At 38.5% G+C, this 25,849-nt stretch overlaps 4 protein-coding genes and 1 long non-coding RNA gene across 5 annotated transcripts; 3 read left to right on the top strand and 2 right to left on the bottom strand.

Annotated features, from left to right (window-relative positions):
- Positions 1-187: 187 nt before the first annotated feature.
- Positions 188-2,205, top strand: LOC134653828 (myotrophin-like). The gene is made up of 4 exons (XM_063509192.1): positions 188-341; positions 702-812; positions 1,077-1,160; positions 1,780-2,205. The coding sequence occupies exons 1-4, from the start codon at positions 273-275 to the stop codon at positions 1,864-1,866; spliced, it is 351 nt and encodes a 116-aa protein (XP_063365262.1). The 5' UTR covers positions 188-272; the 3' UTR covers positions 1,867-2,205.
- On the bottom strand, positions 1,970-2,683 carry LOC134653829 (uncharacterized). The gene is made up of 2 exons (XR_010097289.1): positions 2,531-2,683; positions 1,970-2,319 (listed from the first exon to the last, which is right to left on the bottom strand). It is a non-coding gene; the product is annotated as an uncharacterized LOC134653829 (long non-coding RNA).
- Positions 2,684-2,897: 214 nt separating this feature from the next.
- Positions 2,898-4,138, bottom strand: LOC134653827 (group XIIA secretory phospholipase A2). Its single transcript, XM_063509191.1, has 3 exons — positions 3,773-4,138; positions 3,436-3,681; positions 2,898-3,050 (listed from the first exon to the last, which is right to left on the bottom strand). The coding sequence occupies exons 1-3, from the start codon at positions 4,002-4,004 to the stop codon at positions 2,905-2,907; spliced, it is 624 nt and encodes a 207-aa protein (XP_063365261.1). The 5' UTR covers positions 4,005-4,138; the 3' UTR covers positions 2,898-2,904.
- Positions 4,139-4,372: 234 nt separating this feature from the next.
- On the top strand, positions 4,373-19,197 carry LOC134654075 (large ribosomal subunit protein uL13). The gene is made up of 6 exons (XM_063509489.1): positions 4,373-4,473; positions 4,843-4,973; positions 5,299-5,408; positions 17,022-17,167; positions 18,208-18,330; positions 19,072-19,197. Exons 1-6 carry the CDS (start codon positions 4,453-4,455, stop codon positions 19,153-19,155), a joined length of 615 nt encoding a protein of 204 aa, XP_063365559.1. The 5' UTR covers positions 4,373-4,452; the 3' UTR covers positions 19,156-19,197.
- A 1,983-nt stretch (positions 19,198-21,180) lies between these two features.
- On the top strand, positions 21,181-25,822 carry LOC134654343 (eukaryotic translation initiation factor 3 subunit A-like). The gene is made up of 2 exons (XM_063509807.1): positions 21,181-24,256; positions 25,714-25,822. The coding sequence occupies exons 1-2, from the start codon at positions 21,429-21,431 to the stop codon at positions 25,757-25,759; spliced, it is 2,874 nt and encodes a 957-aa protein (XP_063365877.1). The 5' UTR covers positions 21,181-21,428; the 3' UTR covers positions 25,760-25,822.
- The last annotated feature ends 27 nt before the right edge of the window (positions 25,823-25,849 follow it).

Below are 25,849 nucleotides of genomic sequence, written 5' to 3'. Positions count from 1 at the left end.
GGGCGGTTCCCGCCTGCATTTTTTTGGAAAATGAATTCAATTGATAAATTTTAAATGCCGCAGTGATCGCATGCGATTTGTGGTACGGTCTATTGAGCCCTTCACATTGAAGTTACAGTTAAAACGCGTTTAAAACATTTTCTCAGACAAGTTGGCCAATTTGCTTTGCTGACAGATGTCACTTGACATGAACCATCGCCATTGCATTCCGGAATTTAGAAGTTAACTATTAGATTTTATTTACCAAAATATTGCAATAGAAGTACGCCAAGATGAGTGAATTAGTTTGGGGTATTAAAAATGGCGATATAGATCAAGTGAAAGACATTATAGAAAACAAGGTAAGAATCCATCTTTGTACGAAAGCAATCTTTGTTTTTGCTTGTAATTAATGGAATCTGCACAGTCAGACGTGATGGCAAGAGAAAGCATTTCTTCGTATTTAGTTGATAGCACCCTCGAGTTTCAAGTATTACTCATATGGTATCTAAATGATGGTAGAAACAAAAAAAAATCACAGGTGTTGACTAAATTGTTGTTATTATTCCAATTGTGTTTAATTGTTTTTGCCTAGATATGTGCGATGTGCTTTGTTTACAGATTTACTACGTCTTATAATTACTGTCTAAATCAATATTATGTTATAGACCTAGCAAAAACAATGTACTTATTTTTTATACTATGTTGTTTATACATTTCAGAAAATAGATGTGAATGCATTGTTGGACGGGCGAGTACCCCTGCACTATGCGGCTGATTATGGACAGACAGCTGTACTGAACTACTTGCTGGATAAGGGGGCAGATCCCAATGTATGTCAAAAGTTTCCTTAACTACTGCTTTGTGGTTTTAAAAATAAATATAATGTTATCAAAACCACAATGCAGTAGTTACAGAAACTATTCAATGTTTCAGTATTTGAATTTATGTTGCAGTTTAATAATTGTATTATTACCTCATAATGTTTTCAAATAGCTAAATTCCTACAAGTTCAATACCTGTTATCTGTTTTTACCCATTTATCTATTTTGCCCTTGGGTAAATAGTTTTCAAATTGTGCACACCCCTAATTTCAGATGGTTGACAAACATGGTATATCTGTGATATTGGCAGCCATATGGGAAGGCCACACCGATTGTGTAAAGACATTGCTGAAACATGTAAGTTTAAAATTGCAACAACATTAATTATATTGTCGGGGATAGTGCAATACCATACAACCAACAAAGTCAAAAGAGTTCAAAATTACAACCAACAAAGTTAAAAGAGTTCAAAATTAAAACAATGTATAAGGTAATTGGACCTTACTGCATTTGTTAGTTATGCAGTATTACACTATCTCCAAATGCGGTCCGCAATGTGTTCCAATCCGGCCCACCGCCACCCAAGCCAGACTCCAGGGATTCAGCCCCAGCATTATCACCCCCGGGCGCCGATGGTGGCCCGCGCGAAAGTTTCTGAGGCGCAATATGGCCCTCAGGCAGGCGTGTCTCACTCCGCGATTTCGTCGCTTTGCTACAGGTAGCTAAAAGTACATCCGTTCGGCCCCAATTTTGGGGAAAGCCATAAGCCACGCGTGGTGCTGTCGCCACCTAGCGGCCATATCTGTGCTGATCGTAACAGACGCGTTTTGTTAGAGAGTGAGTCTTCTGTACTTAGTACTATTATTCAATTTATTCTGTGCCTCAGGTAAAAGACCCCTGCATTATAGTGTAGCAGTGTATAGAGATCATAGTGTTCTTTTACAACATGGAATAATGGTTTCGTTTTGCATTACAGGGTGCTTCAAAGGACGGAAAAACCCCAGACGGAACCCCATACATAGAAGCTGCTGAAAAGGATGAGATCAAGGAATTGCTAACATAGGATCTAGATCAGAAAGTATCTCTGTGTAGCTCACACAAATAGAGGAAACTAAGATATTATCACTAGTTCCAGTTGAACAATGAAGTAACTCCGTAATATGAACTATTTTTAAATGCATTTATTTAGATTGCAAGAATTATTTTTATAAGCTCAACATATGTTCATATAACATACATATGTTTTAATTGTGCGTCCAGTTAGTATTGGTTAGATACAGTAGAAAAGGCCTGTTCTCTAAATTTAAAAATAAATTATTTAATATTAAGATTATAATATTCCACAAGGATAAAAAGTAAGATGTAATTTTTTAATGCTATAACAATAAACTGCAAAAATGTATGAATATTTTTATTGACTGTACAAAAATATTACAATCCCAAACACTTCCATCATGCATGATTATTTTCATGAATAAACTAATATGTATTATCAACCAGACCAAAAGAATAATCACTACAACATTATCACACAGTGCCGTGTGGTGCCGGCATCAGAAAAGAGTAGCACCACCCCATCTCGTCCCGTGGGTGTCGTATAAGGCGACTAAGGGAAAACTGGCGACAGATATGCATATGAGCAAGGTTCGCCCATATCCTTAGCGGGGACCTTGCTCACAAGAGCTGTGCGCGCGCCACATCGAAAAAAAAAAACATCACACAAACACTTAAATAATAATGCCACAGGTCTACTGCTGAACTAAGTTGTTATGATTTGTCTTAGTTAAGCTTGATGCCTGTTACAATTATTTATGATGCTTAAATATTATTTAAACAACATTTGGCAGCCGCACAACCTAATTGTTACATTTTTATATTAACCGCCTATCAACTTATGAAATAACAAATACAACAATAAATAAGAATGACGCTGGCAAGGTAAAATATCAAACAGCCATCAATAATAAATATTTAAAAAATGCTACTAGAATACACATACATATTGTCATTGGTGCTAAGCTTACTGTATAAAATACAACATTTTTGGCAATACAACTGTTTAACTGTAACCTAGCTCAAGTAAAAAGTCCTACACCATAACCTAAAGGTCTCCATCTCCTGTTGTATATTTTCTATACTTGTTCTTTGGAGGTGGACAGTAGCAAGCATTTTTCTGTGCTTCCAGATAGGACTTACAGCCGAGGGTCAATGTGCCCGTGAAGAGCAATTTGGATGCAGCTTTACAACCTGTAATAGAAAGAAAACTTTATAATAATCATATGGTTTCCTTGGATTAAGAGCCTTTTCATTGTGTATAGAATATAATCTTGAGAAAGACTACTGCTCATACAAAATGGAGAATATTCTTGAGAATAGAACAGCATTAGTATTGCACTATTAAATTATTGTAACGTATATTCACAACAATGAAATTCCTGATGAAATCATTAGTTCAATTGTAAAATCTTGTGTAATGTTCTTTTGGATATATGCCAAGTAAATGAATAATAAGATGTAGCTATGTCACACCTAATTAAAATGCATTCTGATCTGTAAGAAACTATACACAATAATATAGATTAATAAATGCTGCACTATACTAGCTTACATATTAATATCATTAAAAAATTACCTTTAGTTATTGTTTCACCAGCAACATTTACAGATTTGTAAGAATCACAGTAATTGTATAAACATTTCTTGAATTCTAGATCACACACTTCTTTGCCACTGTTGCATGTATCGTAGCAGATGTCGTGTGTGTTGCAGCAACTGGTCATCTGCTCCAGCGGCAAATATTCTGACGAAATTTCAAACCCAAGGGAACCACAGCCATCAGACTTTGGTATATGATTTCTATTCCTGACTGGTTTTTGGCCTGAAAATAGTTAAAAAAGGGGGTTAATCAAGACAATCATAAGGTAACTGAGTAAACAAACAATGATATAGGACGAAAATTTATAGGTTACCTTCAGGACATGAGAATATACATTCCTCCTCCACAGCTGCATCGAATATTTCGTGCAATGATTTGAACTTTTCAGCGACCGTGATAGTATTGCGAAACAAGTCTCCGAAAACTGATTCAGCGGACAATACTGCATCTTTTAAATTCCGTAACATACTCGAGCCTATACCAGTGTATGCATAGGCAGCGAAGGTTAATATGTATATAAATATTTTCTTATAAGGGATCTCCATCTTTACCGATGTAAATCTGTTAGAAATCTGATCATACCACTTATTAAAATACTAGACCACTCTCAGTAATACACGTAATTTTAAAAGGGAAGTATTTATTTATATTCTCGCCGAAAATGTCAAGACTCGGTTTACGTCAAAATTGCTGTTCGAGATATCAATAAAAACGCGTCATAATATATATGACTGATACTTCCACTCTTTTAGTGGTAACAGACTATCGGACCGGACCGCGACCTTGAGCGTCGCACCCATAAGTGAGAGCGAGAAAGAGATATATGTTTCTCGCTCTCACTTATGGGTGCGACGCTCTAAGGTCGCGGTCCGGTCCGATAGTCTGTTACTAGCTTTTGATTCGTGTCATTCGTTTCTACTTGTCTATGGTTTCGTGAAGATCCGGTGGCCATATTGTTTAAAAAAAATATTCTTTTCCGTTGTGTTCGTGAAAATGACGGGCTTTAGCAATAAGGTGAGGACCCGAAAAATAGAAAAGTAATGGTGTTTTATGTTTGAAATCACAAAATGTCGAATTATTTTGTCGTGTAATTCAGTTCCGCTTGTTATATTTGTGATTTGGAGTGCTAAAGGGTGAAAATTCAGACAAAATGCCCACACTTGGATACACGTGCGAGCTTTTGGCATTTACTTGTATTATGACAATTTATTTTATATTTTAAAGCTACATTCGCGTAATATTTAAATTTTAGAGAATGCTTTAAGTGTTAAAATTGATATAATTGTAAATGGAGTGAACAATTTGGTTTATAAAATTTTGAGGTTATAGGTATTGGGACGTCAGCGCTAGTACAGCGGTATAACCTAAGTTTTGGTGTTCCAGGCCATTGTGATCGATGGCCGTGGCCATCTGCTCGGCCGCTTGGCCGCCGTCATCGCCAAGGTCCTCTTGGAGGGCAACAAAGTCGTCGTTGTTCGTTGCGAACAACTTAACATCTCTGGCAACTTCTTCAGGTAAGCTTGTATACAGTCTACTTTTTCTTATGTAAAAATTTTAACGTGTTTTATTTATTATACGTTTGATCCGCAATATAGATATCAAATTTATAATAAATCAGCTTGGCACATGTGATTTGAATCCCATTTGGACCCTCCAAAACTTTCACCTTTAATGCATCAAAGATTATGATTGACTTTATATGATGTTATTCTTTTGGGTAATTTGCGACTGAATGTTTTCTGAAACAAATGTTGTTAAATAAAATGATCTGATAATTGTTAATTTTCGTTATAAATTCTTTTTTTTTAAGCCCATGCTAATTTTTTAATAATTTAACAGGAATAAGTTGAAGTTCATGTCATTCCTGCGCAAGCGGTGCAATGTGAACCCTGCTCGTGGGCCATTCCATTTCAGAGCTCCCTCCAAAATCCTATGGAAGACTGTCAGAGGTAAGCATGTTTCTATTGATCATCTGTCCCAATTTCTAGAGCTATGATTGCTACTTATTAGTCAGTGCAGTTTAGTGAAATGAAAGATCCAAGTAGGTACAATTTTCCACACTTTCAGTGTCTAAACCAAGTGTGGACCATAAAAGGGTTTGGTGAGGCGAAACACATGTCAATTTTTGTACTTTTGATAGTGGTCTAGTTAAATTTATTTTTGCTGTGGGAAGGTGGGAACATTGCATGCAAAAAAATTGTAAGTATAACAGGTGACAATGATCAACTATCACATTGTTGTTTTGGGGATTAGCAAAGTATTTTCGTTTCAATTAGACACCCCGCGATAAGCGAGCGAGCCGGACGTGTCCACAGTGCAGCTATTATTTAAAATATTAATTATTATCTCAGCAAGAAAAATTGACTCTTAAAATAATAGTAATAGTGTTCATATTTCTGTGTGAGTGATAAGGACTTACGACCATACGTTGCCGTGTTGTTTACTACTTAACTCGCTTGACGATAGCAACGTGGTTTATGCGCTTTCTTACCTGAGCAATAGTGTATTGAGCCTTAACTGCATACGAATACGGACTTAAATACAAACTCAGTGCAATAATGAGTGTGACACTTCGTTCGCCAAAAACTTCTATCGGTGGATCCCAACCCGACTTATCAAAACTACGAGATGAAGATCCTTCAGATAAATCTCAAATAACGTTTAGAAAACGTAAAGAACCCGACCCGGATTTATCCTTACGGGAAGACATTCAATGTCTCAGAACTGACATGAAATCACTCCTGAAAAATTTCTCCGCCTCCCAAAACGTGTTGATGAGTAAAATGCAGCAAGATATCACGGAAATAAAGGACCAAATAAGTGACATTAGGGTGTCCACAAACAAAGTGATTGAAGAACAAAATAACCTAAAAATTGAATTAAACCAAGTAAAAACTCAGTGTGCTCAAAACCAAACCAGTATTAACTGTCTCCGAAGTGATATGGATATTGTAAAAAACTCACAGCCATCCTCATCGCAGTCATGTAACATGGTAGACTATGAACAAGTTCTTACGGAGCTCCAGGACCGGACGCAAAGACAGAAAAATATTATTATTATTGGTATACCAGAGCTGAGCACCGAAAACAAATCTGATAAAATAAACTACGACATAAACGAAGTACAGAAAATTATTCAGGCTGTAGACATGAACTGCCCCGAGCCGCTGAAAATTTATAGAATTGGAAAAAAAACCGATGACAAGACAAACCGCCCAATCAAAGCGTGTTTTGAAACCGAAAAAATTGCCCTAAACATCCTACGTAAAAGGAGTAACATAAAAACTGGAATAAAAATTTACGCAGACCAGACCTACAAACAACAACAATATTTAAAGTGTCTTCGGGACGAACTATCGCAGCGCCAGAAAAACGGTGAACAAAATCTAGTTATTAAATACATAAAAGGTAACCCGACGATTATAGAACAACCGACAAAAAACTAACGGCCCCTCAAACTTCATCACAGACCAATACCTGCGACGATACATCAATCGAATCCGACAAAGTTAACTATTATATACTCGACAAATACCAACAAATATCCTGTAATTCGCTTTCCCTTAACTTCCTTTATGCTACATCCTTTACACCAGGGAAGTTAGATGAGCTTCGGTGTATTTTAAAAAGTATTCCGAAAACAACACACCTAGTTTTGCTTACTGAAACCTGGATTAAAACAGAAGAGGAAGCCAAACTACTACAACTACCAGGATATTCCCATTACTTTAATACAAGGACTGACACAATAAGCGGCGGTGTATCAATATTTATCCAGAACAGCATTGATCACATCTCGACTTTTGAACAATACTCAGGAGGAAATAATTATCTATGGGTATCACTAACTAAACTTAACCTCAATATTGGAGTGGTATATAGGCCCGGTAGAACAAATCTCAGCGAATTCTTAACTACGTTTGAACAGCAACTTGAGCTACACAAGAGATCGATCGTATTTGGCGACTTTAATATTAACCTCCTGTCACGTGACCAAACAACAACACAATATATTTCTACAATCGAAGAATCTGGTTATTCCATCCTGAACAAAATCGAAGAAAGACACTGCACCCGTGAGACGACAACATGCAAGACGATCCTGGACCACGTCTATACCAACCTTTCAGAAGATAATTTTAATTTCCATATCATAGACTCAGCAATGTCCGACCACAAACACATATACTTAGAACTTTTAAAAAGATATCCAAAGCCAAAAAGCAAAATAAAATATGAGGCAGTGGACTATGATAAACTCAGCAAAATAATGTTGGATCAAAACTTCACTAACAAAGACCATGCTTACTCCGGACTAGAAAAGTACATCAAGATAGCTATAGAACGGTCGAAGACTGTAAAAACCAAAATATTGAACCTTCCCAAGGATGATTGGATTAACCAAACTATCATCTCGGCGATTACTACAAGAGACGAACTGTGGCGAAAACTAAAGAAAGAACCTAACAATGAAGAAATACGCAAGAAATTTATACAGGAAAGAAACAGATTAACAGCCAACATCACCAAAACAAAGAAAAAATACTACCATAACTTGTAGGCACACATGAATGGATAGCTACCTATTTTACCTATATGTAACTTAATATAACCGCGGCTGCGCCCGCGATGGATAAAAAGCTTCAGTCAATAAATTACTAGTTAACGTATCACACGTGTGTTTCACTATCTCCGAACTCTAATTGCAACCTTCAATATTAGGCCTTGAGACTATTAATATACGTACACAGTACATAGTACGTACAGTGGTGACCCGTGTTAGAACATTTTGAAAATATTTAAGATAGTGAAGTAGTATAGTGTTGTGAAAATGGTAAATGGACAAAAACCCGGCGCCGCGCTAGGACCTGCGCCAACCTCGGTGCAGGGTGCAAGTACGACTCCTGTGGCTGGAACATCAGGAAATGCGGTTCAACCACCGAGTGTACCAGCGAGCCAGCAGCCGTTACCAGGCCCCAGTAGGGACTTGGGGGATGCTACCGCGCTCGCCAGCATCACAGTATCTTCAAGGATCCCAGAGTTTTGGACCGACATGCCAAGACTCTGGTTTTTACAATTTGAAGCGGCGGTGGAGAATCAGCGTCTGGGAGATACAGCCAAGCAGAATTTAGTGGTGACGAAGCTTAGTAAGCACGCGATAAAGCAGGTGAGCGACTTACTATTATCACCACCGCAAAGTGAACGCTATGAGACGTTGAAGGAAAGGCTCCTTAAGATTTATGAAGAGTCCGATACACGTCAAACGCAGAAATTGCTTGGGGAGATGGAATTAGGCACACAAAAGCCGTCCCAACTCCTCCGGAACATGCGTGACCTTGCGCGAGGGAAGATATTGGACCAAACTCTGATCATCATGTGGAACGGCCATCTTCCACCGGCGGTGCAGGCAGTGTTGGCCGCATCAGAGGTTACAGACATGGAAACATTAGCGACCATCGCCGACAAGGTAATGGAGGCGACGCGTCCATTGGAGGTCACAGAAATAGCTGCCAGCAAACAGCGACCCAAGGAGTCATCCTCGTCAGATTTAACAGCGAAATTGAATAGACTCTCAGTAGAGGTGGCGGAGTTACGGCGGGCAAGGCGTCCGCAGAGAAGTACCACACCAGGGAGGCAGCCTTCAAGGTCGCGAGAGCGGAATGCCAGCAGAAGCGGACGGAAGCCGGGTTGGTTATGCTTCTACCATTTCCGCTATGGGGAGAAAGCCGCGAAGTGCGTTAAGCCGTGTTACTGGGAGGGCCAGAAGAAAAAGGAAAACTAGATTCGGTACAATCTGAGGCGGAGATGTGTATCGACGCAACGAACAATCGCCTATGTGTTACAGACTTAAATAGCCGGTTAAACTTTCTTATCGACACCGGATCTCACGTGAGTGTTTTACCCGTGTCGAACAGGCGTACAGCATCAGCGTTGGTGAGTGCTAGATATAAGTTATATGCCGCAAATGGCAGCGAGATAAAAACTTACGGTGTGCGTACCTTAGTGTTAAATTTGAACCTCAGAAGGACATTTAAATGGATTTTTATAGTGGCGGACGTTAAACAGCCTATAATCGGAGCCGATTTTTTAAGCCATTATAGGTTATTAGTAGATCTACACGCGCGGAAATTGTGGGATAAAGTCACTAAGTTTACAACTGTCGGTTCAATTGTTAGCCACGATGCGTTATTATCTATTAAGTCTGTAGATATAAGAAATCCTTGGCATGAAATGTTATTAAATTACCCGGATTTGACGAAAGCGGTGTGTTACAAGGACACCCCAAAACATTCCGTTGTTCATCATATTGAAACGACGGGACCTCCGGTATACGCGAAAGCTAGACCGTTACCACCAGATCGGTATAATAAAGTAAAAGAGGAATTCAAGTTGATGGTAGAACTTGGCATCTGTAGACCGTCCAACAGCCCTTGGGCAAGCCCTTTGCACGTTGTACCCAAGAAAAATGGGGAATTGCGTCCGTGTGGCGACTATAGGAGGCTTAATGCAATTACAAAACCTGACCGATACCCGATTCCTCGTTTACAAGATTTTACATATCTGTTGGCAGGCAATAAGAAAATATTTTCTCGATTGGATTTAAATAGAGCGTATCATTTTATACCGGTGGCCCCGGCCGATATAGAGAAAACCAGTATAATAACGCCTTTTGGGTTGTTCGAATTTCCTCGTATGTGTTTTGGAATGCGAAATAGTGCACAAACTTTCCAGCGTTTTATGGATACAGTGGTACTGAGGAATTTAGATTTTCTGTTTACTTATATTGATGACGTCATAATAGCGAGTGAAACAGAAGAGCAACACAAAGAGCAGTTAAAGTTAGTTTTCGAACGATTTAATCAATATGGAATTACAATTAATGTGTCTAAATGTGATTTTGGCAAATCTAAACTCGAATTTCTCGGTTACGAAGTGTCTACGAGCGGTATACGACCTTTGGACGACAAAGTGCAGGCCATAGTCAATTTTCCGAAACCAGAAACCGTCGAGCAACTACGACGATTTCTAGGTATGTTAAATTTTTATCGACTGCACATTCCCAAGGCGGTAGACCACCAGGCCGAATTAAATCATTATTTGCATAACGCGAAGAAACGAGATAGGACTGTTATACAGTGGACAGATAAGGCTAACGAAGCATTCGAAAAATGTAAGGAAAGCTTAAAAAGCGCCGTCACACTTTCTCATCCATTACCTAATACCAAGCTGGCGCTGATGACGGATGCGTCAGAGGTCAGTCTTGGAGGCGCGTTAAATCAAAGGGTTGGGGATGTTTGGGCAACCCTTAGGATATTTTTCGCGGAAATTATCGGATGCGCAAAAGAAATATTCAGCGTATGATAGGGAATTGTTAGGAATTTATGCCGCTGTGCGATATTTTCGGAATCTATTAGAAGGTCGTGATCTTAGTATATATACGGACCACAAACCTCTAACTTTTGCTTTTAGTAAGGTACATAGCGATAAAGAAAGTCCTAGGAGAGTGCGTTATCTATCATATATAAGTGAGTTCACTACTAACATATACCACATAAGTGGTATACAAAATGTAGTTGCAGATACTTTGTCCAGGATAGAAGCTATCTACTGTCCCACGGGAATTGATTACGCAGAGTTAGCAGTAAGGCAAGCTAGCGATAATTACCTACAAGAAAGCGTGCAAGCGTCACACGATACCTTGCAGTTTAAGCGAGTCAGCTTGCCCGACTGTGAGAAAAATATTTATTGCGAGGTGTCGACAAACAATATTAGACCGTATTTACCTGAACCTTTTAGAAAGCAAGCATGGCAATATATACATAATCTAAGTCACCCTGGTATCAGAACTACGAAACGTTTAGTTACCGAAAGATTTTTTTGGCCGAAAATGAATGCCGATATTATTAAATGGACTAGGTCATGTATACAGTGTCAAAAAGCGAAAATAATACGTCACACAGTGTCAGGCTTAGAACGATTTGCGGAATCTGATCGTTATGCACATGTACACATCGATATTACTGGACCGTTAGCAACGACCAGCGAAGGTTATCGTTACTGTGTCACAATGATAGACAGGTTTTCAGGGTGGCCCGAAGCATATCCGGTTCAAGATATAACCGCAGAGACGATAGCTAGAGTAGTGTATGAGGGTTGGATTACACGTTTCGGTTGCCCTACGCGTTTAACAAGCGATTGTGGTCGGCAATTTGAAAGTGATTTGTTCAAGCAATTAATGAAGTACCTAGGAGTCCATAAATTGCGTACAACCCCTTATCATCCCCAGAGCAATGGAATCGTCGAGAGGCTACATAAGAGCATGAAAACAGCCCTTAAGGCTCGCCTTAGTGATAACACTTGTTGGGTGGACGAATTACCAACGATCATGTTAGGTCTGCGTGCCGCACCTAGAAGTGACACTGGAGTGAGCGCAGCTCAGTTAGCGTATGGAAAAACAATTAGGTTACCCGGTGAATTTTATGACGATGTCAAGGTTAGTGATTCAGATTCGGAATACTTGCAGAAGCTTAGGGATTCCATAGGTAAATTAAAACCCAGACCGCCAAGTCACAGTAATTCACGTTCATTGTTTGTCCATAAAGATTTGAAAACTTGTGAATATGTATTTTTAAGGAACGATTTAGTAAGAAAGTCCTTACAGCCCCCTTATGACGGACCCTATAAAGTCTTAAGTAGGAAAGATAAGACATTCGTTATTCAATTGGAAAATAAGGAAACAATCGTTTCAATCGATAGGTTGAAACCGGCATATGTAATTAACGATATGGAAACTACAGACAAAAATCCTGTAAACAGTTTACCTAACAATTTTAATTGCATACAGAATGATTCCACATTGAATAACAATGACACTTCTTGCAAAATTATACCCGTGAAAACAACGCGCAGTGGACGTGTTGTAAAGAGGCCAGTGCGATTTGCAGATGCAGCGTTATAGCGAGTACAATAACAACGCCTCGATTCTTTAGGTATAATGTTGCAAAAACATAATGTGCGTTAATGTCATAACATACGGTGTATTTTACTATGTTATATGATTTTAGCAATGGAAAAGTATGATTTAGGTTACGAACGTGTAATTTCTTCATAGTAAGATATTTGTATTAGTATATAATATAACGTTTTACATTTTTTTCTCATTATAAATTTCAATTTTGAACTAGTAACTACTGTTACTATACAGAATTTAAACGCTATTTTGTGTGATACTTGCGAGTAAACTTTGTAAACCTACAACTATGGGTTGGGGACAAAGCAAGGAAGGTGATAAGCTTGGCAGTGTCGTAACCCAAACGCAGACGGTTACAAACGATTTCCAGTATCAACTCAGCACCATCAGTTTGGTATTGGTGGCCATGTCGATAATGTTTGGCGTGATCCTGTTATGTATACTGTGGTATCGCTGCAGGAAGACAGCGAGAAACTGGGTGCAGAGACAGTTAGTGATTAATACCCCGCAACAGGCGGCACCGGGCGCCAGCTATGCATAGCGTTATGCTTACGTATTGTGTGGTGTAGAAACACTAAGTGTTGCTGCAACAGAGTGTTTTTTTTAGTTATAAGGTGTTAGAATTTAAGAGTGTTAATTAAATAAAAAACTTAGTATTGTTTTCAATGGTGTCTATTCTCTCGTTATATTTTTTTTGTAAAAAAGGGGAAGGGGGAATGGTGTAGGCACACATGAATGGATAGCTACCTATTTTACCTATATGTAACTTAATATAACCGCGGCTGCGCCCGCGATGGATAAAAAGCTTCAGTCAATAAATTACTAGTTAACGTATCACACGTGTGTTTCACTATCTCCGAACTCTAATTGCAACCTTCAATATTAGGCCTTGAGACTATTAATATACGTACAAATTTGCAAATTGTAAAAATTGTAAAAATGATCCAAAAAAAATGTGGAGTCTCATAAACGCGTTGTCCAAAAACAAAATTACATCAAATTACATTCCCCCTAAACTCCAGTATCAAGATAAAATATTTACAGACCCACAACAAATTTGCGAGTGCTTTAATGAATATTTTACAACTATTGGCTCTAACTTATGCAATGATATTCCAACTCGATTTAGACAAATAAATAATGTACCATCAAATGTAAATACTAACTGTACAAATGAGCTACAACAACTAAAACCAACTTCAGTTAATGAGGTATTAAAAATCATTTCTTGCCTAGACTCAAACGTAAGTACCGGAGTAGACGGTATTAATACAAAGACCCTAAAATGCATAAAAAATTCAATAGCAAATGAACTAACTGATTGTATAAACACCTGCTTCAGTAATGGCGAGTTTCCTGACTCCCTCAAGATCGCTAAAGTTTCGCCCATTTACAAGTCTGGGTTGAAAATGGAGCCTGGCAACTACCGCCCAATCTCCGTTTTACCTACAATCTCTAAAATTTTCGAAAAAATTATTCATGACAGACTATTTAACTACCTAAATTCCATTCATTTTTTGTTTAAAAGACAGTACGGTTTTCGACCAAAAAGTAATACAACTTCTGCTACTATAGACCTTGTTACTAAACTAAAGAACAATATAGACTCAAAAAATATTGCATTAGGGGTGTTTGTCGACCTGAAAAAGGCATTTGACACAGTCAGCCACCCTTTGCTCTTAAACAAATTAAAACAAATCGGAATAAGAGACAAGGCGTATAGCATATTTGAGTCCTACCTTACAAATAGGCAACAAGTAGTTAAACTAGGCCAGCATGAAAGCTCCCCGCTGCCTGTGACCTGCGGTGTACCACAAGGTTCTATTATAGGTCCCTTGCTCTTTTTAATATATGTAAATAATTTACATGAAGCAGGACTACAGGGCCACTTAACTTTATATGCGGACGACACTTGTTTGTTTTATTTTGGATCTTCGCTCTCCAGTATAATCCAACAGGCACAGCAAGATCTAGACCTACTTTTCAACTGGTTCCAAAGTAATTTATTAACTATTAACACGGCTAAGACGTGCTATGTAATCTTTTCAGCCAAAAATAAAAAAATTGAACAAAATCTAAATTTATATATAAATGGCGAACTTTTAGAAAAAAAGGACCACGAAAAGTACCTAGGCTTGATCCTTGACAGTCAACTCACGTGGAAAGCACATATAGCTAAAACAAGACCTAAAATAACTTCTCTAACCGCCGCTATGCGCAACATTTCAAACTGTCTTCCAAAACAAGTTCGTATTAATATCTATAATGCCCTAATTAAACCCCACCTGGAATATCTTGCTGAAATCTGGGGCAATGCAGCAATGACCAATCTCAAAGATCTCCAGATTGCGCAAAACAAAGTTATTAAAGTCCTATTCAACTACGACTATCTAACACCTACAAAAACACTATATCAAAAAACAGGTCTCATGAACTTAAAACAAATACACGTATATAAAACATGTCTCTTGATACGTAAAATACTGGATGGTACTATACATTCGGAAATTACCTTTAACACCAAAAGTAAATACCAGAGAATGAAACTCAGAAACGCGGACCACTTAGCACTACGTTTCCCTAGAACCAGATATGGAACCCTGAATTTGATGCATGATGGTGCAAAATTATATAATAACCTACCCAAAACTCTGAAAGATATCAAACCATTTAAAACTTTTAAAAGCAAATTAAAATTACATGTTATAAACAATATCACAACATAAAAAGTACCATCTAAACTAACATCAGTTAAAACAAAAATACTTAAATAAATAAATCGAAATTATAAACACCTGTCAAACTAAAATAATAATATGTATTTCATTTAGGTATACGAAGATGAAAAAAAAAATACCGTAGATCTAAAAAGCGAAACTAATTAACATACTTAAAATAATAAAAAAGAAAATATACCTACCTAGAAATATAACGTAATATAAAATTACTATGTATGTGAAAAAAAAAAGGCTTAAAATGCTTACTTCAGTTCAATTAATACACATAGGTACACTGGTTTTATCAAATGTGTAAAATAAACGAATATACATAAAATAATAATAATAAATAAAATAAAATAGAAAAGATAAAAAATAAATATATAGGATAAAATAGTTATAATAACTTAAGTATATTTAAAATAATAATATTATAAAAATAAAAATAGAAAAGTCATATCGATAACCGATAATTAACTACAGCTTAAATGTCTCGTTTAACTGGCCCTATAAACAAGTCTGGCCGTCATGAGTCGAACAAAAAAGATACCCTCGCATGTTCCTATTACTAACCAACTAAATCTAAACCTTATGTTAAGACCATTAGGGTCGATTTTTAGTCTTATTCTTGTGTTTTAATTATTAGTTTAAATCTAAATGCAACTGTTTATTGTTAAACACTGTCATTAAGTGCTTGCTTATTGCGTAACTTGTAAATACTGTAAGTTATCTATTTATAAGTTGTCTTATAAGTGAAATTTCTGTAATTTCTTAGACAATTTCTTTAAACCGAATTAGTCGGATTTATATGACACATTAAGGTAGTTACACAACACATGAACATGAGGTTAAGGCTAAGGCAGCAACTTGAAATCTTCCTGCATTAAATTGAATAACTTTGCTTTTGTCCTATACATTTAATGTACCTACCTATTGTATGTAGATCTCAATTTCATTCATAGTTGCTTGGATGTAGTATGAATAGAGTGGTGCTTTCTGAACTGAATGAACAAGGTTTCCCCTACCAAATAGAGAACATTCTCGGGAATGGTACAACTCTAACTATGAATATTTTTTGTGTCAGTGGAACAAACAACAACAACTTAATTTATGTATTAAAAATAATTTCTCCAAACTGTAAGAAGCCCCGCTGTCCCGCTAGCTCGGAATCACCCGAGTTGATTCAGATAGATAGAAGGTCAAACCATACTGTTCTACCTTATGGATTGCCAGGGGGCACCATAAGCCTTCAGTAAGAAATGCATATACTTGGAAAAAATTTACCTATGCCACCGCGACCCCGGTGGCCTATTGGCTCTGGCACCTTCTGCAATATCAAAGAACGCTGGTTCAATTCCAGCCCAGGGCACTAGAGGCCTTGGTGACTTTTTCTTAGTATATGACATGACATTTATTTCAGTTTATAAACTGTAATAACATTTTGACTTTTTAACTACATATGCCTAACATTTGACAACTTGTTTGATGGTGATGGCAAACCTAGTTCCGTGTTAAAACTGGGAATGCTGGGTGCATTTATTTTAAAATATAATTGGAAATCTCACATTTATACAGACTTAATTTGACTTGACAGTCAAGAATCTATTTATAGATCACACTTGACCAACTGTAACCCTAAACAGTGAGCCATTCCCGCTCATAATTATTATATCAAGTTCATATTCCTCAAATAATGAAGCACTAAAAGTAAACATTGAGACAGCTGCACCTGCCATTTCTTATATAATGATTATTCACATTCATACCTACATTATTTGATTCTGTCAATGATAATACCCAAGATATGAAGCCCTGCAAAATCCTACAGCAGTGCCCAGTCTCTGGCCATGGACTAACTAGTGATAATTGTTCAGGGATGATCCCCCACAAGACGGAGCGCGGGAAGAACGCGCTCAGTAGGCTGCGCTCGTACGACGGCTGCCCGCCGCCCTACGACAACCGTCGCCGCGTGGTCGTGCCCGCCGCGCTCCGCGTCTTCTGCCTGAAGCCTGGCCGCAAGGTTTGTAAACAACTCCCATCCATTATATCTATACCAGGGTGTTGCGAACATCCGCAACCGCGGAACTTCCGCATTATTTTCAAAATCGATGCGGAGCTTATGCGGATGCGGATGTCGAACAAGTCGGTACAGGAACGTCTTAGCGGCGGCGTAAGTGCTAGGTAATTTCGTCATAACCTATAACGAAATCGTCTAGATCCAGAAAAGTCGGCCAAGTGCTCAAATACTAAACGTTTCGTTTTTTTTAATAAAAAAATACTAAAAATTTAATATATGACGTTTTCTAAGTACCTAATCTTGACATCCGCGGATGTGAGCCTTTAAATATCCGCATCCGCGGATGTCAAAAAATCTGCATCCGCAACATCCCTGATCTATACCTATAACCTATTAGGTAGAAGCTCAATTTGAAGATTGTATGGGTGGGTTTATGATTGTAATGGAACAGAGTTAATTATTTAGAAAACAGTAATACTAGGTATACTTTCTGATATATGTGTCTTTGTTTTTACTTCTGTTATCAAAAGGTTTTAAAAAATTGATTCAGTTCGATGGTGGCGATGGTGTGCGAGTAGGACTGCGCTTCACTATCTATCTGCTTAGCGCTGTCTCGCTTTGTACCGCAGTCGCATACGGTTATGACGCCAGTCTGTAGATAGTCTTATTTACATCTATTTTTGACTTGGTGTGGCATGGACCCTCTATTAAACAAAGGGATGATTTGAAAAAAAAAAACGTATCTTGAATATGTATAAAATAGTTAAGAAGTACAAACCTTATTCAAGTCGAAATGTTTATAGCACAGGACCTGAATAAGCACCAAAATGAACAAAAAGTTTATTGTAACCATTTCGAACAACTATTCCTGAAAATGTCTAGCTAGTCGCGAGTTTCAATGATGTTTTTACTTGGGTAATTTGCGACTGAAAGCAAAACTAATGTTGTATACTGAAACTTTTAAGTATACTGAAACTTCTGTATCACATTTTTGAAATAATGATTAAATTGTAAATCATTTTGACACTTTTTCCCCATTTCAGTACTGTCACGTCGGACGCCTCTCGCACGAGGTTGGATGGAAGTACCGCGAGGTTGTCCGCAAACTTGAGGACAAGAGAAAGTTCAAGGCTGTCCACAAGGTCGCCTACGAAAGGAAGCTGAAGGTGTGTATTCCGCTTTTTGTTTAACTGTAGAAATAGTCGAGTTACTAGAGTGTATGCCGTAGTGCCAAAAATGCTTACAATTTATGGCGTATGCCGCATTAGGCACAAGCATAGAGAAATATAGTAAGACAAGAGTGCTCACCCCATACATCAGTTCAAACTATTAATTTTAGTGGCTACATCTAGCATCGAGTATCGGAAGTATCAGTATTGCTACTTGACAATAGATGTAGCACCGACCGGAAAGTCTTATGCTGTTGAGATAAGACTTTCCGGTCGGTGCTACATCTATTGTCAAGTAGCAGTACTGATAGTTCCGCTACTCGATGCTAGATGCTAATAGTCTTTTTGGTACTAAAACTGATGTATGGAGTGAGCACTCTATGTATTTTTTTCTCTATGGCACAAGTAACCTTCACCCTACCCTTTTGTGTGAAATTTTTGGATGAAATTGTGGTCAATAAATTAATTGCAATCTTTAATGTTGTACAATTTAAACAAGGTGAAATTAATAATTGTTTAAGTACTTATTAGAATGTAGAAACTGAATGCCTTTTCATTATAAAGTTTATTAGCAATAACTCCAACAAATACATGTGCAGCTTTGCCAATGATGATTATTAACTTACCTACATTATTTGATGTGTTATGAAAAGACAATTATTCTGATATCCCATTATTAAGTTTTACTAAATAGGTACCCCATTAGATTGTAGGCTAATAAAAATTGTATTGTTCTAGAAAATCACCAAGGACGCCGGCGCGAAGGTCGCGAAGGCGACAGCGCCTTTCACAGCAGTCATCCAATCCTATGGATACAATTAGGATTAAGACAATTTTACAAAAATAAACCTTTGGTTGCCCAAACTGTTATTTTATTTTAATCAATAAATTGGCCATGTGCGAATAGGACTCGCTCAAAGGTTATTTACTACTATCCCAAGAAAAAATATCATATTGATTCAGGATTTAAACTGAGTAGCGCCATCTAGACAGAAATTTGTAATCTAAAGATTTTAGTATTGTGCATAGAAGTTCCTTCCATCTTGTGGGCTACTTTTTAAGCATAAACTTCACATTTACGCCTCGCGCCACAATTCTGACGTTTCCTGAGCTGCCCTCTACAGTTTATGCACGCTCCCTATTGGCACCGTGCGAAGTCGGTGGAGGGGGATGTGGCGCTGATCGTCACAAACACAGGTAATCTTATGGAATGTCCGACATTAGTACTAACGGCAGCCGCTTGAACTAATTTTAACGTAGAAAGTCCGAGAAAATGAGGGCACCATCAGTCGTGCACATAGCGAATACAGCGATAAAGGAAAGGGTATCCCTTTCAAACAATAAAATTATGACATCTTTCTGTGGTGTAAACGCGCTAGACACCCAGTTCTTCACTAACATAAATATATATAAGCAATATTTGATTATATTTTTATGAAGAGAAAGTTGAAAATGGCACAAGCGTTATAGTGAGACTCCATTCAAACAAATTTTAGTTTTGTGGAGCTTTGTCCATAGCAAAAAAGTTGTACATAACTTTTGTGTAAACGAATAAATAAATAAATTTACAATCGATACGTTACATAGTACATACCCCTTCAAGAGGTTAGCGCTTAAGGAACGGGTATCAGCTTAAGGAACGGGTATCAGCTTAAAAAGCCAAATGAAAGGGTTTTAGTTAGCAACGGCTTTGGTAAGCAAAGCCTTACGAAATACTTACCCCTTCCAAAACCCTCGAAGGGGCCGATACCAGGCCGGTCCCTAAGCGAAAATGCATTTTACTCGTACCCTACTATGGAGATTTATTATTTATTTCGCACATACTTTGTTAGTACTTACGACGCAATATGGCCGCATTGACGTCACAGGATTTCAATTTATAGAGTTCCATTTATTGCTTGAGAGGGTTCAATCAGATAATTATTTTACGCGCGGCGACAAATTTTCCCGCGCAGCTGTGGCCGGCGATAACATGCAAGGGGTTGTAGCGCGAGAGCGCGACTCGTATTTTCTTGATACTTGGTTGTTTTCAAATTTACGAGGCAGGAGATCCCGGATTCAAATCTTCGTAAGAGCATTTTTGTCTGCGTTCACACAGGAATAGGTATAGAGGTATCCTGAGTTATGGACGTTTTCTATGTATTTAAGAGGAAATGGGACGGCCGCTTCTCCATACAAATGTAGTCCCTATTATTCTCCTACATTCCTCTCTGGATATTGACATTATGGAAAATATTTTTACATAATTTGATGTATATTTTATATATTTACCATAGCCATGCCCATACGTTTAGATTTTTTGATTATTGTAAAAATTAAGAGCGAAAAACAGATTTGATACAAATTTTTATGTTCCTAAACTCTTTTATGATAATTAAAAATTTCGAAAAAATCAAACGCAGGGGCTTAGCTGTGGTTGATATACCTATAACTAATTCTGTAAAAATATTTTCAATAATGTTAATATCCAGAGAGGAAAATGAGGACTACGCTTGTATGAAAAAGCGATTTCGCGCGGGTCCTCCAATTTCGTCTTAAGTATTTAGCTGAAGAATAAAAAAATCTCATGTAGGTTTGTATCACGGCATCCGCATGGATTACATGTAGTATGTAGTCAACGATTCCCTACAACCATCCGCGTTCCGCGTGCTTGACACCCAAAGGTAAAAGTATTAAGGATGTATAGATTCCATTTAAACCTGCCTACTTACATACCAATCGAGATCTTATTCCGACAAAGAGTAATTCTAAAACGTGCTTTGTTAGTCGGAGATTCGAAAACAAATTAATTTTAGTCTTTAACGGTATGTAGGTACCGATACCGACCCAAAGGATTCATGAATGACTATAGGATTGCAGCTAGAAGAGGAGCAAGATTGTTCGAACCACACGTTTTAGCACTGTCGTATCCCGTGGGCGGCCCATGAAAATTGAATGCATTGTAGCGCTTAATCGAAATTCACGCTTGCGACTGCTTTCCAGCAATATAAAAGGAGGTAGCAGCTCTACCACATTCAGTTAGAAGACGACCGTCAAAGGAGCACTTCTACTACATCACGAAGGCAGAAATCCATACAAAAAGGGCTACTGTGACTATGCATAACGGGTGTCTCCTGCTTCTTGCCTTTGTCGCAGTATTCCAGCCGATTGCTTCGTACACTGAGCGCGGCCTCGTTAATGGAAGGCAGGAACGCTGTGACTATCGGACATCGGTGCGCGACCCGGAACTCGACTTTCATGGAACTTACCGCTTTAACAAACCTGCCTTGGAAGATCGCCACCTAAACCAGAGGGACGATATTCGGAAGCTCCGCCGTAATGAAGTGAAGGAAGAAACTATTCGCATCGCTTCATCTTCAGACAGGCGGCTTGCTGATACCGTGGAAAGGGAGAGGTTTACGTTGAAGAGGCTTTCTAGCGATCGCATCGATAACGACGCTGCCCTGCGCCGCGAAATTCGTAAAACACGTGCCGTTTCCAGTCACCGTGGCGAACAGAAGCAAGTCATCCGACGTGAGCGCCTTTCAACAGCGCAGGAATCCCACCAAGCTCGCGTCTCTGGCCGCCGAGAGAACAGCAGATTGTCTGTAGATGAAAACCGTTCTCAAAGAAGCGATAACAAGCGCTTTAATGAAAGGGCTTCAGTGGCATCTCGACGAGATACCCGAGAAAATAGAATCAATGCAGACATGCAACGAGTTCGAGAACATCCAGAGGTACGTTCTGATACCACCCGAGCGAGAGATAATGGAGCAAGCAATCTGATAGAACGTCGTATTGCGAGAGAGGCTGTTCAAAAGATGGACACACGGCGTTCTGTGTCCAGAATTCAACAGGACCGCAGTGCGGACCGTGAAATTCTTAACCGACGTTCCAACAGGGAAATAAGAAGCTTGTCAACCTCGGGCGACAGGGTAAATCGAGCTAGTGCCAATGAGGGGTCGCGATTCGTCATCGAACAAAGGCAGCGTGATTCTCAAATCCGACTAACATTTGAACGAAGAAATATCCGAGATTCTGCCAGCCGCAGAGTTCTAGATGATCGTATCTCAGAAAATCGCAGAAACGCTCAACGAGGCCAATCTGCCGACACTCGAAGAGAAGCCCGAGATACCGAAAATGAAGCTAGACCGGCGAGAGCAGTACGAGCCGTCGATGATCGTGTTATCCAAAAGGATCTTAGTGGGTCCAGGATATTTAAGCGTGAAATCACTGCAGAAAACCGAAGAAATGCTCGAAGCATGGCAGCGTCACTAGAACGAAGCGCAGAATATCGAAAGGACTCCAGAGGAGAATTTTCAAAGCGAGTTTTAGAAAACCGAATTGACAATCGTAATATTGAAACAGAACCTCGACAAAGTATTCATAAGAATATTCGTGCAGCGGAAACACGAAAGGCCATCCGAAATGCCGCAAGGGATTTCCGTGTATTTGAGTTAAATGCCAAACCTACGTTGCCTGTAGAAACCTGCGTTTACGATCGAGAACAGCCGAGTGAACACCGAATGGCTCGAATAATGACAAGGGAGCGATCACAGGAAAATCGACGACTTGATCGCAATGTTCGATCCCAAAATATCAGACCTGAACGCGTTGACGAAGACGGACAAAAAGCTCGTAACGTTGAAATTCGCGCTTTTAGAACTGAGCGATTTGACGAGAGCAGGCAGGACGCTCGAAATATTGAGGTCCGAGCTTTCAGAAATGAACGCGCTGTTAGAAGCCAGCGAGATTCTCGCTCTGTTGGACCACGATCATCCAGAACTGAACGCTCTGAAATCAGGAGTGAGCGAACTGACGAAAGTCGTCATGATGATCGCACTATTGAAGTCCGAGCCTCACGGAGAGAACGCGCTGAAGAAAGTCGGAGAGAAGCACGCAGCATTGGAAACCGATCATTCAGGACTGAGCAAAGCCGACGAGATGCTCGAAATGTTATTTCCCAACTATTCAGAGACGAACGAACTGACGAAAGTCGTCGACATACTAATTTTGAACTGCGAGCATTAAGGAGAGAACGCACTGACGGAAACCGACGTGATGCCCGCATTCTTGGAGCACGTTCATTCAGGTCTGAGCGCATGGACGAAAGTCGACGAGATGCTCGTGAAGTTGGAATACGATTCAGATCTGAGCGCACTGAAGGAGACCTAAGAAATACCCGAAGCGCTGACATTCGAGCAGATGCTCGAAGTAATGGAGTCCTTGTATTTAGGACTGAACGAACTGATAATGGCCGTCGAGATGGTCGAAATATTGAAAATGTACGAGCAATTGAAAGAGCTACTCATCGTCGTGACACTCAGGGTATTGAAAGGCAATTTCGTTCACTTGACCGTGTCACTGATTCCCGTCGGGATAGTCAAAATAATAACAGGAATGCTCGCATCCAAGAAAGGACACTTGAAAGCCGCCGCATGGTTCGAAATATTGTATCTCGAACAGAAGATGAACGAGCTAATAACCGAAGAGCTACTCGTAGCCTAGAAAGAGACATTCGATCAATGGGACGTCAGAAGTCTATGGAAAGCCGTTTGAACCGAGATTTTAGAACACTCACGCTGGATCGCCGATCAGAAGAAACAAGGCGTGGATCTGATCGTGCGATTGAACGTCTCGACAAACGCGACTCGCTCGAAAGCAGGCTCATTTTCACCTTTCAGCGAGACTCGCGGAAGAACACTCAAATGGCTCTTGATAAAGACAACCTTGCAAGCCGACATATGGAAGCTGAATCTCGAAATAGCTTCGAGACAGAGTTTGCCAGAAAGCGAGAATTCCAGGGCATGTTTATGAATCCCGCCCAAACCGAGAATGAGACAACTATGATGAATTGGCAGTACATTATCTACACACTGCAAGGACTTTACATTTGTGGGCTGCTGATTCAGTTGAACAATGGGAGCGTCGAAAAGAAAACCAGGTAAGAAAACGAATTTCAAACACTGACTTAATATAAAAGAAATAGACACACAAAGCAGAACAAAAACGTCAAGAAATGTGGATCCCAATGACGTTTTGCACCATTTGCATTGATGATAAAAACGCTTACGTAAATTTTGAGTCAAGATAAATGTTTCGTACAGAAAAGAGCTTAATGTCGTAAGCATTAAGTGTCAAATTTGCAAACATAAGTACCAACACTGTTAAAAAATTTAGTCCGATGGCACTAAACGTAACGTATTTACGTCAAACAACGTCAAACGAGAATAATGATAATGAACGAATGGAGTCACTTTGGTACACTTTAATATGTATTACTGTACAGAAAAATATTAAAATTGAAGTAATAAATAAAACAAATTTAATTTAATCGGGAGCTCAAATAAAATTAATTCGTGGTTCAAATTCAAAAAATTAAATTTTTAATTCGTAAGTATTCGTCTTTAAATACTAATTTCCTTGAAATAAATTCTACTTATTAAATAACTGTGTATTTAAGATCTACATTTACTCATAGCACGGGTGCACGGGGACATTTAGATACTGATTGGATTTTTTTTATAAAGTCTACCTATACTTTATAAAAGAAAATCCTGTGGTTGTCATTGTGTTCCGACAGGTTTAGCATTTACAGTTAGTCGATATAAGCCCTTATTGGTGGTGTATATGTCGGAAACAGGGAAATGGGCCAAACACACAAGTGCCGTTTTGCCTTGTTTAAAACTGCATCACCCCTATCTCTTGCTATAATTAAATAGCAGTCCACTTTGCACGTCGCATAGGTTTTCTTGGAAATCTTCAATTTAAACATAATATTATTTCTTATGAATTCCATATAAAAATATAAAAAAATATTGACCTCACATCGACTCAATAGAATTTTGTTCCTTGACATCCCTTCTTTGGTACTAACAAATTAATTTATTCAAAACCATAAAATTACCACCAGATTACATAAATTATGTAATGCTATCCAAAGAACTAACCGAAAGAAATACATTCCATCCTTTTTCCTTGTTTTATCATTGTTATTTTTACATATTTTAACGGCACATTTCGTAATTGTTGACAACTTCACATTTGAGCGTTTCAAACAAGACTAAACGAAAAAGTAATGCATGATCTGTTTTGACATCACTTTTGTGGGGCCATTTTTGGCGGCTGATTGGGTATCCAGTTCTTTATACTATATCAATGATTTCAAACGGTAAAATTTTGATATCATCACGTTTGACTTTCTAAAATGCATTAGTAAATGCAAAATTAAAAAGGTTTTAGTAAGTCTTGTAATAGACAGCTGCAGTTAATATACTTACATTAAATTGTAAAAAAAAATATTTATGTAACGTAATCTAGGAGGAAAATGGGGACGTTTGTTTGAAGAAGCTTCTAATTGTAAAAAAAATCTGAAAATAATAATTATGTGGATGATTTCAGAGTATCTTGGTGGCCGGCGCCTCAGCATCTCATCAAAGTGGATTGAATCACAACTCAAGAATATATTTAGTAGTAGTAGAGGATAGTATGGCTAAATGTATGTAGTTCTTAGAGATACATAGTTGTGAATTGATGT

The sequence above is a fragment of the Cydia amplana genome, chromosome 14, assembly GCF_948474715.1.
Source record: "Cydia amplana chromosome 14, ilCydAmpl1.1, whole genome shotgun sequence".
Lineage (NCBI taxonomy): Eukaryota > Metazoa > Arthropoda > Insecta > Lepidoptera > Tortricidae > Cydia > Cydia amplana.
This window is presented reverse-complemented; position numbering and strand designations above follow the sequence as displayed.

Bases quoted from the DNA above. Each gene is read 5' to 3' on its own strand.
- LOC134653828 (XM_063509192.1), top strand. From the start codon at position 273: ATGAGTGAATTAGTTTGGGGTATTAAAAATGGCGATATAGATCAAGTG. The intron at 813-1,076 runs GTATGTCAAAAG...CCCTAATTTCAG, and splicing joins ATAAGGGGGCAGATCCCAAT to ATGGTTGACAAACATGGTAT. The intron at 1,161-1,779 runs GTAAGTTTAAAA...TTTGCATTACAG, and splicing joins TAAAGACATTGCTGAAACAT to GGTGCTTCAAAGGACGGAAA.
- LOC134654343 (XM_063509807.1), top strand. From the start codon at position 21,429: ATGCATAACGGGTGTCTCCTGCTTCTTGCCTTTGTCGCAGTATTCCAG. The intron at 24,257-25,713 runs GTAAGAAAACGA...GGATGATTTCAG, and splicing joins AGCGTCGAAAAGAAAACCAG to AGTATCTTGGTGGCCGGCGC.
- LOC134653827 (XM_063509191.1), bottom strand. From the start codon at position 4,004: ATGGAGATCCCTTATAAGAAAATATTTATATACATATTAACCTTCGCT. The intron at 3,682-3,772 runs GTAACCTATAAA...AACTATTTTCAG, and splicing joins TATATTCTCATGTCCTGAAG to GCCAAAAACCAGTCAGGAAT. The intron at 3,051-3,435 runs GTAATTTTTTAA...TTTCTATTACAG, and splicing joins TGGTGAAACAATAACTAAAG to GTTGTAAAGCTGCATCCAAA.
- LOC134654075 (XM_063509489.1), top strand. From the start codon at position 4,453: ATGACGGGCTTTAGCAATAAG. The intron at 5,409-17,021 runs GTAAGCATGTTT...ATAATTGTTCAG, and splicing joins CCTATGGAAGACTGTCAGAG to GGATGATCCCCCACAAGACG. The intron at 18,331-19,071 runs GTGTGTATTCCG...GTATTGTTCTAG, and splicing joins CCTACGAAAGGAAGCTGAAG to AAAATCACCAAGGACGCCGG.